We start from the raw sequence: 19,746 nt of genomic DNA, 5'->3' as shown, positions 1-19,746 counted from the left end.
ACTGGGAGAACGTGCAAACTCTGCACAGACAGTGACTCAACCAACTCGTTGGAGTTTAGACGGATGAGGGGGAGATCTTATTGAAACTTGCAGGGTACTGAGGCCTAGATAGAGTGGACGTGGAGAAGATGTGTCCACTAGTAGGCCACCACCTTAGACTGAAGGGACAATCCTTTAAAACTGAGATGAGGGGGGGAGTCCTTCAACCAAGGTATCAAAATTCACTAGACTCTGGGGTGGTCCCAGAGGATTGGAAAGTAGCAAATGTGACACCACTGTTTAAAAAAGGAGGGCGGTAGAAAGCGGGTAATTATAGGCCGGTAAGCTTAACTTCGGTTGTAGGGAAAATGCTGGAATCTATCATTAAGGAGGAAATAGCGGGGCACCTGGAGGGAAATTGTCCCATTGTGCAGACGCAGCATGGGTTCATAAAGGGTAGGTCGTGTCTGACTAATTTGGTAGAATTTTTTGAGGACGTTACCAGTGCAGTAGATAACGGGGAGCCAATGGATGTGGTATATCTGGATTTCCAGAAAGCTTTTGACAAGGTGCCACACAAAAGGTTGCTGCATAAACTAAAGATGCATGGCATTGAGGGTAAAGTGGTAGCATGGGTAGAGGATTGGTTAACTAACAGAAAGCAGAGAGTGGGGATAAATGGGTGTTTCTCGGGTTGGCAACCTGTAACTAGTGGGGTCCCTCAAGGATCAGTGTTGGGTCCGCAGTTGTTCACAATTTACATAGATGATTTGGAGTTGGGGACCAAGTGCAATGTGGCAAAGTTTGCAGACGACACGAAGATGAGTGGTAAAGCAAAAAGTGCAGAGGATACCGGAAGTCTGCAGAAGGATTTGGATAGGTTAGGTGAATGGGCTAGGGTCTGGCAGATGGAATTCAATGTTGCCAAGTGTGCGGCTATCCATTTTGGGAGGAATAACAGCAGAATGGATTGTTATTTAAACGGTAAGATGTTAAAACATGCTGCTGTGCAGAGGGACCTGGGTGTGCTGGTGCACGAGTCGCAAAAAGTTGGTGTGCAGGTGCAACAGGTGATTAAGAAGGCTAATCGAGTTTTGTCTTTCGTTGCTAGAGGGATGGAGTTCAAGACTAGGGAGGTTATGCTGCAATTGTATAAGGTGTTAGTGAGGCCACATCTGGAGTATTGTGTTCAGTTTTGGTCTCCTTACCTGAGAAAGGACATATTGGCACTGGAGGGAGTGCAGGGGAGATTCACTAGGTTGATCCCAGAGTTGAGGGGATTAGATTATGACGAGAGGTTGAGTAGACTGGTACTGTACTCATTGGAGTTTAGAAGGATGCGGGGGGATCTTATTGAAACATATAAAATTATGAAGGGAATAGATAGGATAGAAGCGGGCAGGTTGTTTCCACTGGTTGGGGAAAGCAGAACTAGGGGGCATAGCCTCAAAATAAGGGGAAGTAGATTTAGGACCGAGTTTAGGAGGAACTTCACCCAAAGGGTTGTGATTCTCTGGAATTCCTTGCCCAGTGAAGCAGTTGAGGCTCCTTCTTTAAACGTTTTTAAGAAAAAGATAGATACCTTTTCTAAAGAATAAAGGGATTTGGGGATATGGTGTACGGGCCAGAGAGTGGAGCTGAGTCCACAAAGATCAGCCATGATCTCATTGAATGGCGGAGCGGGCTCATGGGGCCAGGTGGCCTACTCCTTCCTAGTTCTTATGTTCTTTAACCAGAGGGTGGTGAATATGTGGAAGTAATTGCCACAGAAGGCTGTGGAGGCCAAATCACGGAGTGTCTTTAAGACCGAGATGGATAAGGTTTTTAAAAAATAAATTTAAAGTATTAAATTTAAAGTTTTCCAATTAAGGGGCAATTTAACATGGCCAGTCTACCTACCCTACACATCTTTGGATCTTTAGGTTGTGAGGGTGAGACCCACGCAACACGGGGAGAATGTGCAAACTCCACACGGACAGTGACCCGGGGCCGGGATCGAACCTGGGTCCTCAGCGACATGAGGCAGCAGTGCTAATCACTGCGTCACCGTGCTGCCTGCAGATAGATAGGTTCTTGATTACTAAGGGGAATCGGGGGTATTGGGAGTGGGCAGGTGAATGGGGATGAGAAACATAATAGCCACAATTGAATGACCGAGCAGACTCGATGCCCTGAATGGCTCCTATGTTTTATGGTCTTATGGGGTGACTGGTGGTGATTTAACCTGATGATCACCACACCTAAGCCGAGGGGCAAGGTTGAGAAGGCGTGCCTTCATGAATAACTCAGCCGGTACAGGAATTGTACCTGCGCTGCTGGCTTTGCATCACAAACCAGTTGTCTAGCCAATTGAGCTGAACAGGGTCCCGAAAATTGATCAGGCCATCTGGGATAGCTCCCCTGCTCTTCAACATAATACCGTGGGATCTTTTACATTAAAATGGGGCCTTGGTTTATTATAGATTTCATAGAATTTACATAAAACCTGGGACTCGGCGCGTGAGGCAGCAGTGCTAACTACTGCAGCACAGTGCAGCCCCTGGAGTGGAACCTGAAGCCAGAATCTGGTGATTCAGAAGTGAGAGTGCTGCTGAGTGAGCTATGCACCTTTTAGGAGAGCAAATAATAATGAGCAGGTATGGCTGTTTAAAAATTGACCACAAGAAATATGCATCCCTCTACCATCTCAACTACTCGTTTTAAAATTTAATCTGAAATTATGTTACAACCTCTATGCCTCTTTCCCATTTGCCGGGGTTTCTTTTTCTGTTTTCTAGATCTCTGTTCTTGCACCTTTTGCTGTTTAATACCCGAGAGTGTTGATTAGGTTTCTGTCAAGTGATTTTTTTTCCTCAAAAGGAGACATCAATGCAGCAGAGGGAGACACTATTCAAAGTTTCTGTTCTCTGGAAAAGTTTTTTAAAAAAAAAAACCAAAACATTTTATTGAGGTATTTTTGGTATAGTAACAACAACAAAATAAACAATATACATGAAACCATAAACATAGTGCAAAAGCCCTAATCTAATCCCCTGCTGACGATTAATTTCCCGCAAAGAAGTCGATGAACGATTGCCACCTCCAGGTGAACCCCAATAGTGACCCTCTCAAGGCGAACATGGTTTTCTCCAAACAGAGAAAGCTAGCCATGTCCGATAGCCAGATCTCCGACTTCGGGGGCTTTGAGTCCCTCCATGCAAATAGTACCCATCTCCGGGCTACCAGGGAAGCAAAGGCCAGAACGTCTGCCTCTTTCTCCTCCTGGATTCCCGGGTCTTCTCACACCCCGAAAATCGCAACCTCTGGACTCCGCGCCACCTTTGTTTTTAACACCGTGGACATGACGTCCGCAAATCACTGCCAAAATCCCCTAAGCTTTGGACATGTCCAAAACATGTGGACATGGTTTGCCGGTCCTCCCGCACATTTTACGCACCTGTCCTCCACCCCAAAGAATCTGCTCATGCAGGCCACTGTCATGTGAGCTCGGTGAACAACCTTAAATTGTATCAGGCTGAGCCTGGCACATGTTGCGGATGCGTTGTCTCTACTCAACGCGTCTGACCATCTGTCTCATCTTCCAGCTCCTCCTCCCACTTGCGCTTCAGCTCCTCGGTCTGCTTCTCCTCCGACCCCATAAGCTCCTTATAAATGTCTAAGACACTCCCTTCTCCTACCCAACCTCTGGAAACTACCCTGTCCTGAATCCCCCTTAGCGGTAGGAGCGGGAAGGTTGCCACCTGTTTACAAAGGAGCCCCGCACCTGCAGATACCTGAATTTGTTTCCCCTCGCCAACCCAAACTTTTCCTCCAATGCCCTCATACTCTGAAAGCTCCCCTCTATGAACATATCCCCCATCCTCTCAATCCCCACTCTCCACCAAAACCAGAACCCCCCATCCATACTCCCCGGGGCAAACTGATGATTATCACAGATTGGGGCCCCGACCGATGCTCCCACATACCGCCTCCACTGGCCCCAAACTCTCAGGGCCGCCACCACCACTGGACTGGTGGAGTACCGTGCCGGCAGGAACGGCAGAGGTGCAGTTACCAACGCCCCCAAACTGGTGCCCTTACATGAAGCCGCCTCCATACTCACCCAAGCCAACCCCTCCCCCACCACCCACTTCTTGATCATGGCTATATTAGCCGCCCAGTAATGGTTGTTAAAATTTGGCAGCGCCAGCCCGCCCTTTCCCCATCTTTGCTCAAGCATTACCTTCCTTACTCGCGGGTTCTTGCCCTGTTGACCCGCTTAAAAAAGGACCGTGGAATAAAGATGGGGAGACACTGAAATGCAAATAGGAATCTCGGGAGGACCGTCATCTTCACCGCTTGCATCCTCCCAGCCAGAGACAACAGAAGCGCGCCCCATCTCCGAAAATCGTCCTTCATTTGGTCCACCAGCCAGGCCAGATTCAATTTATGCAGCCGGTCCCATTCCCGTGCCACTTGGATGCCTAGGTACCTAAAGCTTCCCTCTACTAACTTAAACGGCAGCTCTCCCGGTCGCCTCTCCTGTCCCCTCGCCTGGACCACAAACATCTCACTCTTTCCCATATTAAGCTTATAGCCTGAAAACCGGCCACATTCCCCTAAAGTAACCAGCCCCTCGAGGCTCTCGGAGCAATTGCCAACGGCTCGATAGCCATCGTAAACAACAGTGGGGAAAGGGGGCATCCCTGTCTCATCCCCCGGTGCAGTCTTAAATAGTCCGATGTTGTGCTATTCGCCCGTACACTTGCCACTGAAGCCTGATACAGTAACCTGACCTAGTCAATAAAGCCCTGCCCAAATTTGAACCATCCCAGTATCTCCCACGGATAGTCCCATTCTACCCGATCAAAAGCCTTTTCTGCATCCATTGCGATCACTACCTCCCTCTCTGGAAAAGTTGATTATGTCACTGTTGGATAGCTTGCTTGTACATCTAAGTATTCACTGTTATGCTGCTTCAATTTTAACCAGTGATTTATTAAAGTTTGAAGTTTATATTTAATGCATGGCCTTTAAATTAAATTGCCTGCTCTGGAGAATTATACATCACTGCTTGTCTCCAGAGTTTGAGTCCATAGTCCAGGATGACACTTGTAGTGCAGTATTGCCGAGTGCCACCATGTTGGAGGTTAAACCCAGGCCCCACATGCCACCCAAGTGTATGTAGAAGATACCGTGATACTATTTTGAACAAGAACAGGACATTTCTCTCTGATATCCCGCAAATATTTATTCCTCAATCAACATCATTAAAATAGATGGTCTGGTTGTTGTCACATTCCTGCTTTTGGAATTTTGTTATGCAAATGTTATCTACATTTCAAAGTGACTATACTTCATAAAGACCTAATTGGCTGCAAAACACTTCAGAAAATTGAGGTTGTGAAAGGTGTTCTAGAAATTCAAGTTACTATTTGTGATGATCGTCTGTTGTGATTACAGAAGCCATATGGAAGGATGAATGACTTGATATAATACTGTTCTTGAAATTTGCAGGGGCTGGGAGGTTTGAGAATGCTGAGAAGAAGGCAGATTCCTGGATCTCCCAGCACTGCCTTCCTATATCAAGCTACATAGATAAAATTCAGAGGATCAATAACTCCCAAAGCTGTTCTTGTGCAGCTCTTGGCAATTGGTTTGGACAAATATCCGGGAGAAAATCGATTTCTTGTGCTTTTGACTGGGATGGGGAGACTAAAGAATAAAATTAACCTTTTAAAATGTATTTTTTAATGAATCTTTTCCCTTAAATTAGTTTTACTGTATTTTTTGACAGTTGCAAGGCAGGATACAGAATGGATGATTTAGGAGAGAATACCACAGTCTTTTCCACTTTACGCTCCTTCAACAATTTCTTGTCCGAAGGCTCGGCTCCACTACCCAGGTCAAGTGAGCCAAGCTCCACGTCAAGAATGTTGCAGTTGCAGTATGAGCAGATGATCCAGGTTAGTACATTGTCAGCTTCACGATGTTGATAGAATATGATAAACCAAATAATTGTCTGATGAGGAAGAATGAGTCTGAAGTTTATCCATAGAATACCTACAGTGCAGAAAGAGGCCATTTGGCCTATCGAGTCTGCACTGACCCTCTGAAAGAGCACCCTACCTATGCCTACTCCCCCGCCCTATCCCTGTAACTCCACTTAAAGGTCACGGGCTGGATTCTCCGCAGCACTGCGGCAAAATTGCATTTGGTGCTGGGGCGGAGAATCAACTTGCCCGGCACGGGTCCGGTGATTCTCCGGGCCCCGAATATCTGTGCGGTTTGGGGGCCTTTGCCAGAGGCCTGCCCAGCGATACTCCGCTCCCGACCGGCTGAGTTCCCGACGGAGTGGAACTAACATGGTATGCCCAGTCAGGACTCTTGCGTGGCAGCTACAGACTGAGTCCGCCACCACCCTGGTTGGGGGCGTGGGTACGGGCACCGGGGGGGCCTTATTGGTGGCCGGGGCACAGATCGGGCCGGTGTGATGCAGGGGCGCGCGGCCGATCGGGGGGCGGCCTACATTACGGAGCTGCCTCCGGATTCCTGCTAGCCCCCTGAAGGTAAGTGAATTGGTTTATCGTTTTTTGAGGGAACTCGGGAGTGCGACGCCAGAACTTTTACGCTGGCGTGGGGACATAGCCCCATTTTTGGACACTGAGGCGAAATTTAACATAATCAATCCACCTAACTCGCACATATTTCGACTGAGAGGAAACCGGAGGAAACCCACGCAGATACAGGGAGAATGTGCAAACTCCGCAGACAGTCACCCCAGGCCAGAGTCAAACACGGGTCCCTGGCGCTGTGAGGCAGCAGTGCTAGCCACCGTGCCCTCCCCAAGTTAGTCTGTACCTTGAAACAGGTTTATTACTAAGACAGTAAACTAAAGTCGCAGACCCAGAATAAACTGGTTTACATATTCTTGCACTGATTCATTAATCTTTCCCCAGTTGGGGCAGCTGTGCTTAATTACCAACTTATATCACAAATTCAGCATTACAGATTCCTTTAAAAAAACAAGTGCATTTCCTTTTCAGAAAAATAAAAATCTGAAGATAGAAAATGAAGTCACTTTTTAAAAAAAAACACAACCCAAGTCGTTGACCTTGTAATACCCTAAACAGTTTTTCACTGCAAGCATTCCTTTTGGTGAAGCAGCCTGATAACTGATGACTTGCATCAACCCACTGGAACTTAGTGATATCCCTTTTCTCCACCATTTGTTTTAGACTTGCAATATCAATTTGTAATCTTCCTTCACTTCCTTCTTCTGTGCTGGATAATCCACGATTCATCAAGAATCTCCATGAAAGAATATATGGAACCTTTTAGACTATGAATTAAATCAACCCATTATTAAACAATATTGTATGAATCAACTTTGTCATGAACAGAAATCAGAGCCTTGGTAGCTCTAAGTCTGCTGATAGGGTCAACCAGGAGGCAATGCAGAACAGTATTGGGCTCTAGTGGACTCCCCTTTAGCGTGGACATTAATAAAGATTATTATTGACTTCCGGTTGCGGCGATGACCAGCTGAGTCACACGTTTCGGCACCTCCTGTTTTAACGGACTTTTGGGCTCTTATCGGGGGCCCCAACGGAAATTTTTCACGGCCAAACTCAGTGTGAGGCGATAAAGGAAGGAGTCCCCCCGGGTGTGGATGGAAAGAAGCGAGAGTAATGGCCAGATTGCGGAGGATCCTCTGGAGCAGCGGCAGAGAAGAGAAGGGAGATGGCGGCTGAGGGAGCCCAGATGGTATGGGGCCCGGAACAGCAGGAGTTCCTCCGGCGATGTGTGGAGGAGCTCAAGGAGGAGGTGCTGGCGCCGATGTTGCTGGCGATTGAGGGATTGAAGGAGGCGCAAAAGACCCAGGAGATGGAGCTCCGTGGAGTGAAGGCAAAGGCAGCCGAGAATGAAGACGAGATACAGGGCTTGGTGGTGAAGACGGAGACGCACGAGGCACTACATAAGAGGTGCATTGGAAGGCCTGGAAAATAGCTCGAGGAGGAAGAATTTAAGGATTTTGGGTCTTCCCGAAGGGTCAGAGGGAGCGGATGTTGGGGCGTTATGTGAGTACGATGCTTTAATGGGAGCTGAGGCCCCGATGGGCCCCCTGGAAGTGGAGGGTGCATACTGGGTCCTCGTGAGAAGACCGAAGGCAGGGGAAATACCGCGAGCAATAGTGGTGAGGTTCCACCGCTACAAAGACAGAGAGATGGTCCTGAGATGGGCTAAGAAGACACGGAGTAGCAGGTGGGAGAACGCGGTGATCCGCGTGTATCAAGATTGGAGTGCGGAGGTGGCGAGAAGGAGAAGTAGTGCGGGTTTCAATCGGGCCAAGGCGGTGCTCCACAGGAAGAAAGTGAAATTTGGAATGTTGCAGCCGGCAAGACTGTGGGTTACACACCAGGGCAAACACCACTACTTCGAGACGGCGGAGGAGTTGTGGGCATTTATTCAAGAAGAGAAGTTGGACTAGATTTGAGGAATGGATGTTTGGAAAGAAGCAGCGAGGTGGTGGCAAGGAATTGTAAAGGGGGGAGAGGGGGAGGACTTATCTGTAAAAATGTTGGATGGGAGAATCTTTTCTCCCCCACCCCCAGAGGGGGGGGACATGAAGAAATGTGGGCGCCGGTGGGGAAGGGGAGGGGGAGAGGGAACTGCGCCATTAGGGGCGGGGCCGAGATGGAAGCGCGGGCTCTTCTCCCGCGCTACGGAAATTGTGGCGGGAAAAGTGGGCGCAGGCAGGAAGGAACCCACACGCAGGGAGGCCAAGGGTAAACGGGGGAAACAGAGGTCAGCCAGAGTTTGCTGACTCCCGGAAGCAATATGGGGGGAGCAACCAAGCTAGAAGGAAATCATGCGGCTGGGGGGGGGGAAATTAACTGGGTTGCTGCTGCTGAGGGTAAGGGGGAGCTGATATGGGATGGGATGGTCGGGACGGGAGGGCGCCGTCTGGGGGGACAAACGGGTGTGTGGTACCCGGGTGAGGAGCTGGTTTAAAAGGAGCTGGGGGGGGGGGTAAAGGGCCCCCCAACCCGGTTGATCACGTGGAACGTGAGAGGGTTGAACGGGCTGATTAAGAGGGCAAGGGTACTTGCGCACCTGAAGAGGCTGAAGGCGGATGTGGTTATGCTTCAAGAGACGCACCTGAAAGTGGCAGATCAGGTCAGATTAAGGAAAGGATGGGTGGGACAGGTTTTCCACTCCGGATTAGATGTGAAAAATAGAGGGGTGGCAATACTGGTGGGGAAACGGGTACTGTTTGAGGCTAAGACCATAGTGGCGGACAGTGGGGGCGGGTACGTGATGGTGAGTGGCAGATTGCAAGGTGAGGAGGTGTTGCTGGTGAACGTATATGCCCCGAATTGGGATGACGCGGGTTTTATGAAGCGTATGTTGGGGCGCATCCCGGACCTAGAGATGGGAAATTTGGTATTGGGCGGGGGGACTTCAACACGGTGCTGGACCCAGGGCTGGACCGGTCCAGATCTAGGACCGGGAGGAGGCCGGCAGCGGCCAAGGTGCTTAAGGGGTTTATGGAGCAGATGGGAGGAGTAGATCCCTGGAGATTTGCTAGACCGAGGAGTAAGGAGTATTCCTCCTTCCACGTCCATAAAGTATACTCCCGGATAGACTTTTTTTGTCCTGGGAAGGGCGCTGATCCCGAAAGTGGCATGAACGGAATATTCGGCTATAGCCATTTCGGATCACGCCCCACACTGGGTGGATCTGGATCTAGGAGAGGAGAAGGAGCAGCGCCCACTTTGGAGATTAGACATGGGACTGTTGGCAGATGAGGGGGTATGTGGAAGGGTGAGGGGATGTATTGAAAGGTACCTAGAGGTCAACGATGATGGAGAGGTACAGGTGGGAGTAGTATGGGAGGCTCTGAAAGCGGTGGTTAGGGGGGAGCTGATTTCCATAAGAGCCCACAAGGGGAAAGAAGAGGGTAAAGAAAGGGAGAGACTGATCGGGGAGATTTTGAGGGTGGATAGGCAATATGCGGAGGCCCCGGATGAAGGATTATACAGGGAAAGACGGAGACTACAGACTGAGTTTGACCTGCTGACCACGATAAGGCGGAGACGCAGTGGAGGAAGGCACAGGGAATACAATACGAGTATGGGGAAAAGGCGAGCCGACTGCTGGCCCAACAACTTAGGAAGAGGGGGGCGGCGAGAGAGATCGGAGGAATCGGGGACGGGGAGGGAAGGATGGAACAGAGGGTGGAGAGGGTGAACGGGGTGTTTAAGTCATTCTATGAGAGGCTGTATAAGTCCCAACCCCCGGAGGGGAAAGAGGGAATGATGCACTTCTTGGACCAGTTGGAGTTCCCGAGGGTTGAGGAGCATGAGGTGACCGGTCTGGGAGCGCAGATTGAGGTGGAGGAGGTGGTAAAAGGAATCGGGAACATGCAGGCAGGAAAGGCCCCGGGACCAGATGGGTTCCCGGTGGAATTTTACAGGAAATATGTGGACCTACTGGCCCCACTCCTGGCGAGAACCTTCAATGAGGCTAAGGAAAGGGGGACACTACCCCCGACGATGTCGGAGGCGACGATATCGTTGATCCTGAAACGAGACAAAGACCCGCTGCAGTGCGCGTCATACAGGCCCATCTCCCTCCTAAATGTAGACGCCAAGTTAATGGCCAAGGTGATGGCGACTAGGATAGAGGACTGTGTCCCAGGGGTGGTACATGACGACCAGACAGGGTTTGTTAAAGGGAGGCAATTGAATGCCAACATACGAAGGTTGCTGGGGGGTAATGATGATGCCCCCACCGGAGGGGGAGGCGGAGATAGTGGTTGCGATGGATGCAGAGAAGGCATTCGATAAAGTGGAATGGGACTACCTGTGGGAGGTACTGAAGAGATTTGGAGAGGGGTTCATCAGATGGGTTCAGCTCCTGTACGGGGCCCCGGTGGCAAGCGTGGTTACAAACAGGCAACGATCCAACTATTTCCGATTACATAGGGGCACAAGACAGGGGTGTCCCTTGTCCCCGTTACTGTTCGCTTTGGCAATTGAGCCATTGGCCATAGCGCTGAGGGGCTCTAAGAAGTGGAGAGCGGTGCTTAGAGGAGGAGAGGAACATCGGGTGTCATTATATGCGGATGATCTGGTGCTATATGTGGCGGACCCAGTGGAGGGGATGCCTGAGATAATGCAGACACTTCGGGAGTTTGGAGAGTTCTCGGGATACAAATTGAACATGGGAAAGAGTGAACTATTTGTGATGCACCCCGGGGAACAGGGCAGGGGAATAGACGATCTGCCGCTGAGGAGAGTAGCAAGGGACTTTCGATATCTAGGGATCCAGGTGGCTAGGAACTGGGAAACCTTGCATAAACTTAACTTGACACGACAGGTAGAGCAGATGGAGGAGGATTTTAAAAGGTGGGACATGGTGCCCCTGTCATTGGCGGGTCGGGTACAGGTGGTCAAAATGATGGTCCTCCCGAGGTTTCTTTTCGTGTTTCAGTGCCTCCCCATACTGATTACAAAGGCCTTCTTCAAGAAAGTGGATAGGAGTATTATGAGCTTTGTGTGGGCTGGAAAGACCCCAAGGGTAAAGAGGGGGTTCCTGCAGCGTAGGAGGGACAGAGGGGGACTGGCACTGCCGAGCCTGAGTGATTACTATTGGGCCGCCAACGTGTCTATGATATGTAAGTGGGTGAAGGAAGAAGAAGGAGCGGCGTGGAAGAGGCTGGAGATGGCGTCCTGTAGGGGAACAAGTTTAAAAGCACTGGCGACGGCGCCGTTACCGTTTTCCCCGAAAAAATACACCACAAACCCAGTGGTGGTGGCGACCTTGGAGATTCGGGGGCAGTGGAGTCGACATAGGGGGGTGACGGGTGCCTCGGTGTGGTCCCCGATAAGGAACAACCACAGGTTCGTCCCGGGAAGGATAGATGGGGGATTCCAATCTTGGCAACGAGCAGGAATTGTGAAATTGAAGGACTTGTTCTTGGACGGGACGTTCGCGAGTCTGGGAGCACTGGTAGAAAAATACGAGTTGCCACCTGGGAATGCCTTCCGATATATGCAAGTGAGGGCATTTGCAAGGCAACAGGTGAGGGAATTTCCACAGCTCCCGGCGCAGGGGATCCAGGACAGAGTGATCTCGGGGGCATGGGTCGGTGATGGTAAAGTGTCCGATATATACAGGGAAATGAGAGACGAGGGGGAGACGATGGTAGAGGAGCTAAAGGGTAAATGGGAGGAGGAGCTGGGGGAAGAGATTGAGGAGGGGCTGTGGGCAGATGCCCTAAGTAGGGTAAATTCCTCGTCCTCGTGTGCCAGGCTCAGCCTGATCCAATTCAAGGTTCTACACAGGGCGCATATGACTGGAGCAAGGCTGAGTAGATTTTTTGGAGTGGAGGATAGGTGCGGGAGGTGTGCGGGAAGCCTGGCGAACCACACCCACATGTTTTGGTCATGTCCGGTATTGCATGGGTTCTGGGTGGGTGTGGAAAGAGTGATCTCAAAGGTGGTGGGGGTCCGGGTCGAACCAAGCTGGGGGTTGGCTATATTTGGGGTTGCAGAAGAGCCGGGAGTGCAGGAGGCGAGAGAGGCCGATGTTTTGGCCTTTGCGTCCCTAGTAGCCCGGCGAAGGATTCTACTAATGTGGAAAGAAGCTAAACCCCCGGGCGTGGAGGCCTGGATAAACGATATGGCAGGGTTTATAAAATTGGAGCGAATAAAGTACGCACTGAGGTTCGGCTCAGGGGTTCACCAGGCGGTGGCAACCGTTCCTTGACTATCTCGCAGAGCGATAAGGGATAACAGGAAGGACAGCAGCAGCAACCCAGGGGGGAGGGGGGGGAGGAGGGGAGGGTACATGTGGGTCCTTGGGGTTTTTTTTGTTTTCCATGCTAGTTGTTTATAATTATATTTATTTTTTCAATGTTACTATTTCTTTTTCTGCACTTGTTGTTAGTTAATATATTGTTTAAATAACGGTCAATGTACATTTTGTTACAAAGTTGTAAAAATGGAAATTTCTTTTTGATTGAAAAACTTTAATAAAATATATTTAAAAAAAAAGATTATTATTATATTGTTTTTGTATGTTTTTTGGTTTCAGTAATTTCTCTCTCTGATTGGGGTGGGGCTTGATGTCATTAGGGTGGGCTGTCATGTCACCAGAGGGCGAGACGTGATATTGGGCCCCCGCAAAGAGGGAGAGGACGGGGCCGTCAAAACTGTAAGCCCACCTGTGCCAATGTTACATCACAAGTTATGGAAAATGCTTAATCATTTGTATATTAATGGAACTATCAACTTCATATGGGAAAAACAAGTTCGCACAGTCGATGTGTGCACTCAGCATGCACATCTCTTCACTTGCCCTTGCTTTACATGCATATCATTTCAGTCATAATGCTAGGAAAAAAAACTACATGGACAAAAATCAGTGGAATGTGGCAACCTTGCATGTGGGTAACGGTGAACAAAATGTTTTGTGGGCTGCACTGTGAACCCAGATGGGCCGCATGTGGCCTCCAGACCACAGGTTGCCCACCACTGAGATAGATTAAAATCTACTGTCCAGGTCTATCTGTGTTACACTGAGAAAAATGAAATGAACATTGCATAAAATGGTTTTATATTTATTCTTACACTAATGTACAAACATGTCTACATCGGAATATTACGATGTTTATTTGTATTTGATACAATGTATTTTATTTGTCTTTAGGCAGCTTGTTTATTTACACTGCGAGTTTGTTTATTATTTCAGATCGTCAAACATTTACATGATTAAATATATATTTCAAAGTTTAAGATGAATGAAGGTTTATCCACAGTAAACTGCCATGGCCATGAAGATCACCTCAACTTTTTTTAAAGTCAGCAAAAGGAGGATAACATACATATGCCCAGGGTATCTCATTTGAATAAATTGAGCCCTGAATCAAAACAGTGGAACCGAGTATGCTTTTACCCAATGTCCACATGTGTCACCACAGCAACACTGGCAGACTTTTAATTGTCTGTTCTTCCTCCTGGTCCTGTGACACGGAAGATTATTATTGTGTTTCGAAATGCTCCCTGGCTGGTGTATTTGGGTCAACATAGACCAGGCAATCATTCCAACACAGCATAAGACCTGTTAATCAGAATGTTTGTTGTGAACATGTGAAGCTGTTTTAAAAGACCTGCATTTATATAAAATTTCTGATGACTAGAAAATCCCAAAGTATGTAGTCACCAATGTAATATCGCAAATGCAGCAGCTAATTTATGCACACCAAGGTCCAAAAGTGTTTGGGGAATGAAGGGATACAGGGACAGAATGGGAAAGTGGCATTGGTGTAAAAATTTAGCATTGTTATTGAGTTGTGGAGTAGGGCCATCTAGTGGCAATTTCTTATGTTCTTAATGCCTTCTAATTTGGTGCATGTATCTCTTTAGTTTTCCTTACCTCTTTCCCTCAATCAACTCCCTAAAAAAGTTAAAATAGGTATGTGTTAACACTTTAAAAAAAAAAAATGTATATTTTCCAGGCCGAAGAACAGGCTGAGTACGTTCGTTCCCATTCACGCATTATAGAGGTGGAACGGGAGAAACAGAAGATGGAGGTCAGCCACAAAAGGGCCAGGATTGAGCTGGAGAAGGCAGCACAAACTAGTTCCTGGAACTATGAGGTATTTGGGTCGGTGAAAGGAGTTTCAAAATATATTGTTTTTAAAAAATATTTAAAGTACCCAATTTTTTTTCCAATCGAGGGGAAATTTAGCATGGCCAATCCACCTACCCTGCACATCTCGGGGTTGTTGGGGTGAATTCCACTCGAACAAGGGGAGAATATGCAAACTCTACACTGACAGTGACCCAGGGCTGGGTCCTCCTTGCCGTGAGGCAGTAGTGCTAATCACTGCACCACTTGCAACCTCGTGAGTTTCCAAATATAAGCATCATCTTGAAAGTGAATCCGCGGAAAGTGCCGGGCCCTGACTGAGTCCCTGGGCGAGCACTCCGAGCCTGCGCAGACCAGCTGGCGGGTGTATTCGCAGATATCTTCACCACCTCACTCCTCCGCTCTGAGGTCCACACCTCTTTCAGGAAGGCTACCATAATACCAGTACCAAAGAAGAACAAGGTAGCATGTCTCTACGACTACTGATCGGTGACCCTAACGTCTGTTATCATGAAATGCTTCGAGCGGCTAGTCATGAGACGGATCACTGCCAGCCTCCCAGACGGTCTTGATCTCTATCACCGCAACCGGTCCACAGCAGACACTATCTCACTGGCTTTGCAATCAACACTCTAACACCTCAACAACAAAGACACCTGTGTTGTTCATGAACTACAGCTCCGCCTTCAACACCATTATCCCAACAAAACTAATAATCAAGCTCTGCAATCATGGACTGACCACTCCCTGTGCAGCTGGATCCTCGACTTCCTCGCCAACAGACCGCAATCTGTCAGGATAGGCAACAGCACCTCCTCCACAATAGTCCTCAACACCGGAGCCCAGCAAGATTGTGTGCTCAGTCCTCTACTGTACTCCCTATACACCCATAAATGTGTGGCAAGATTTAACTCCAACTCAATCTATAAGTTTGCGGATGATACGATTGTGGTGGGCCACATCTCAAACAACGACAAATCAGACGACAGGAGGGAGATAAATCACTTGGCTGCATGGTGTACCGAAAACAACTTCTCTCTAAATGTTGGAAAGACCAAGGAACTGATCACTGACTTCAGGAAGCGCAGCACGACACAGACTCTCGTCTGCATCAATGGCTCCGATGGGGAGATGGTCGATAGCTTTAAGTTCCTGGGGATCACCATCACCAACAGTATGTCCTGGTCCACTCACGCTGATGCAACAGTCAAGAAAGCCCAACAGCGTCACTACTTCCACCGAAGCTAAAGAAATTTGGCATGTTTGCATCGACTCTCAAACTTCTACAGAAGTGTGATAGAGAGCACCCTATCCGGCTGCATCACAGCCTGGTATGGCAATTGCTCAGTCCAAGATCGCAAGAAACTGCAGACTGTGGTGAACTCAGCCAAACGCATCACACAAACTTGCCACCCCCACATTGATTCTGTATACACCTCTCGCCTCAGGAAGGCAGACAGCATTATCAGAGACCCCTCCCACCCAGGCATTGCCTTCTTCCAGACCCTTCCATCAGGCAGAAGGTACAGAAGTCTGAAGATTTGCACATCCAGACATAGGAACAACTTCTCCCCTACAGCTCCAAGACTCCTCAACGACTCCCCCTCTGAATGATCTGTTCCCTGTAAGAACACTATTCACGATGCCCTATGCTGCTCTTGCTCATGTATGAGTTTTGTTTGGCTCCTTGTTCCGCACTGTAACCAATCACTGTTTTATTGATGTACCATTTGTCAATGTTCCCTGTTGATTATTCTTGTGTCTAGTATGTACATACTGTGTACGTTCCTCGGCCGCAGAAAAATACTTTTCACTGTTCTTCGGTACATGTGACAATAAATCAAATCAAATCTTCAAACTGTTCTGACATCAAAATGCTCTTTGTATTTCAGATTGTTATGTGTTACTCGTCACCTGCTTTTTGCCAGTGTTACAGTATTACTAGTTGCAAGGGCTTCCTCTCGGTTATTAGTCTAGGGCCGTAGATCACCAATCTAACATAACTACTACAGTAAAGAAAGAGCATTCTCTTGGAGGTCTGTCAGACTGCAAATCCTTCCACTACTTCACAACTTCTCCAAGGGAAAAAGTTTTTATACCTTTAAGCACTGACAACTAAAGGCTGTGATCAACATGTTTTTGGGGTTTATATGCTATGGAAATAGGAGGTGGCCTCAAACTGACCTACAAATTTTGGCTAGTTGTTCTTATTTCTGTTACAATTCAAATTGTAGCCATTAATATTTTCTATGAATATTCTGATTTTTTAAATTTGAAGTAACAATTTTCTGTTTTTCCCTCTCCAATGTAGCGAGAGGCAGATCGGAACCTGGAGCTAATAACTCAAGTGAAACACATGCAGGAGAAGGAGGCAGAGGTTGTGGCAAAATTGAAGGACCAGATTGATGTGAATAAGTCATTGAAAGAGGACCTTGGGCTGCAGAGCAAGAAGCTTCAAGACAAAGAAGAAAAGCATGCTGAAACCAATCAGGTAAGGCATTGCATAAAATTTAAACGGCTAATCTAAATCACAAACGGCAGTTTTATTATATTAAAGCATATTTTATTCGCCCTCTTTCCTCAACTTTTACCATTTTTATTGAATATAGCTGAAAAGAGGGACATGCTGCCGAAGCTTTTTGTCTTGCACTCATTAGGGCAAATGCAAGGTGCAAAGGTTGAACATATTACTTGTATTTGCAGAGAACAGTGCCCTATGTATGAATGTGTGTCGCTTCTAGCAAGTATAAATGAGCCACAAGGTGAACTGATTATCTTAAATTGGTATTTATTGCACCTAGGATTGTTCAGCAAGTGCTGCCCAATTGTGGAATCGCATCTAACAGAAGACGTTTTGTTTTGGGTTTTGCAAGTCTGGACTGGTTGGAATCGGTCTATACTCAGCTTATTGCAATCTAGGGAACATGCTGTTTGATTCCATCAGCCAATCATTAGGACATATATCCTATGTACCTGGCACTGCTGTCAGTTCAGAAAGAGGGTCTGCCCATGACACATTGAGCAACGTCGTCTATGAATTTTAGTGTTGATGCAATGTCAGGGAAGTAGGCTGTACATTCCAAAGATTGGCAAATTGAGTCAAACAGCATTGATTCCGCAATTGGGCAGCACTTGCTGAACAATCCTGAGTTTGCTAATAGCTACACTAACAACCGATTTAATAAATCAGTTGAGCTTATAATTTATACGCAGGGATCTGTTCTCTGCAAACAAACGGACATGTTCAAGTCTTGCTCCTTTTATAAAAAAAAGTTTTTTATTTAAAACAAATTTGTAACATTTACAGAGAGAAAAAAAGGCCCTCATAGAATTATCATAGAATTTACAGTGCAGAAGGAGGCCATTCGGCCCATCGAGTCTGCACCGGCTCTTGGAAAGAGCACCTTACCCAAGGTCAACACCTCCACCCTATCCCCATAACCTAGTAACCCCACCCAACACTAAGGGCAATTTTGGACACTAAGGGCAATTTATCATGGCCAATCCACCTAACCTGCACATCTTTGGACTGTGGGAGGAAACCAGAGCACCCGGAGGAAACCCACGCACACACGGGGAGGATGTGCAGACTCCGCACAGACAGTGACCCAAGCCGGAATCGAACCTGGGACCCTGGAGCTGTGAAGCAATTGTGCTAACCACCATGCTACCCTATGCAAAGAGCCTTAACATAGTGAAAACGAACAGTGGGAAAGAATAAACATGTTAATAAGGCACTTCCCCTATCCCAACGATTCTCAAGTTCTGCCTCCTGGCTCTGTTCCCCAGCTCTTCAAGCTGCTCTTGCATCCTCCTCTGGCAGGAGTTCAGCTCCTCCACCTCGTGCTCCAGCTCCGTTACCGTGTCCGCCTGGCTGGAGAGCTTCACCTCGACCTCCCTGAGCGCCTTCTCTTGGACCGCCTGTGTCTCGACCATTCGGTCCAATACCGCCCTCATCGGGTCCAACGTGTCCCTCTTCAGTTCGGCGAAGCAATTCCTGAAGAACTCCATCTGTTGCTCTCTTGGCCAGTGGGCCTCCGCTCCCTGGTCCCTGCCGTCTGCCATGCTTCGCCGCCCGGTCTGAGGTCCCTGCTGCGCCCGGTCTGAGGTCCCTGCTGCTCCCGCTTTGACCCTTGCCGCTCCACTCAACCACTTCTGGTCCAGCTGTCCATACCCTGGGGGGAAAGCCACTTCCCAATCGTCCCCTCCACCGATTCAGGTCGCCAGGTCCCGAAAATGTCAGTTGGAAAAGGTCAGTTTGCCCATCGTGGGCAGGAGCGATCCGACCTGCTTCCTCGAGGGCGCCACCGGAAGTCGTCTTGCTCCTTTTTTGAACAACCCTGGAGATTGAGGAGCCTTCTTTCTCCATGGCAACCCCACATGGAGTCGATTTGCCAACCAATCCGTACCCCTTTTCTTTTGTAGTATAAATTGTTGTGATTGTTTGAAGTTTGCTCTGATGAGTACGAAATAAAAAACTTTGACAACATATCTCTTTTTAGCAATGGTCAAGTTCTGTAATAGCAAGTGACTGTTCATTGACTCTTGCTGATTTTCGTCTATTTTCAGTAAATAGAACCTTTTGGGATCTGGTGTCCGATGTCCTGTCCTCCAGGAAAAGCTCCGGAGTCTGCTCAGTTACTATTCCTTGATAGCACAATAAAAACTGGAAGTTTATCACAATACCAAATTGCATTTACGTAGCACCCGTAACATCCCACGGTGCTTCATGGAAGCAAAATTAGACTATGTTTGGCACCGAGATATAGCTTGTAACCTAAAGCTTAGCCACAGGTACACTGGCAGGAGCCTTTAGGAAGGAGAGAGAGTCAGAGGGAGAGAATAGGAGACGATTTAAAAAAAAATAAACGCATTTTATTCAGAACCGGTAACAATTCAGGTGGGATCATTAACGCTTGAACAGTGGTTAGCACTGTTACTTCACAGCTCCAGGATCCCAGTTTCGATTCCCGGCTTGGGTCACTGTCTGTGCGGTGTCTGCATGTTCTCCAAGTGTCTGCGTGGGTTTCCCCGGGTGCTCCGGTTTCCTCCCACAGTCCAAAGATGTGCAGGTTGGGTGGATTGGCCATGCTAAATTGCCCTTGGTGTCCAAAAAGGTTAGGTGGG

The 19,746-nt window shown here is 48.1% G+C and overlaps 1 protein-coding gene across 4 annotated transcripts in view; it reads left to right on the top strand.

Moving 5' to 3' along the window:
- mad1l1 (mitotic arrest deficient 1 like 1) overlaps window positions 1-19,746 on the top strand; it is a 1,358,866-nt gene that overhangs the window by 1,240 nt on the left and 1,337,880 nt on the right. For all 4 annotated transcript variants that reach the window (XM_072481041.1, XM_072481043.1, XM_072481040.1 and 1 more), the window contains exons 2-4: window positions 5,756-5,924; window positions 14,486-14,626; window positions 16,931-17,110. In XM_072481041.1, coding sequence (XP_072337142.1) covers window positions 5,775-5,924; window positions 14,486-14,626; window positions 16,931-17,110 — 471 coding nt within the window. In that variant the 5' untranslated portion in view covers window positions 5,756-5,774. The remainder of the gene's footprint in view (window positions 1-5,755; window positions 5,925-14,485; window positions 14,627-16,930; window positions 17,111-19,746) is intronic.

The sequence above is a fragment of the Scyliorhinus torazame genome, chromosome 17, assembly GCF_047496885.1.
Source record: "Scyliorhinus torazame isolate Kashiwa2021f chromosome 17, sScyTor2.1, whole genome shotgun sequence".
In the NCBI taxonomy this organism is placed as follows: domain Eukaryota; kingdom Metazoa; phylum Chordata; class Chondrichthyes; order Carcharhiniformes; family Scyliorhinidae; genus Scyliorhinus; species Scyliorhinus torazame.
Note: the sequence above shows the minus strand (reverse complement) of the source record. Positions and strands in the feature narration are given on the sequence as shown.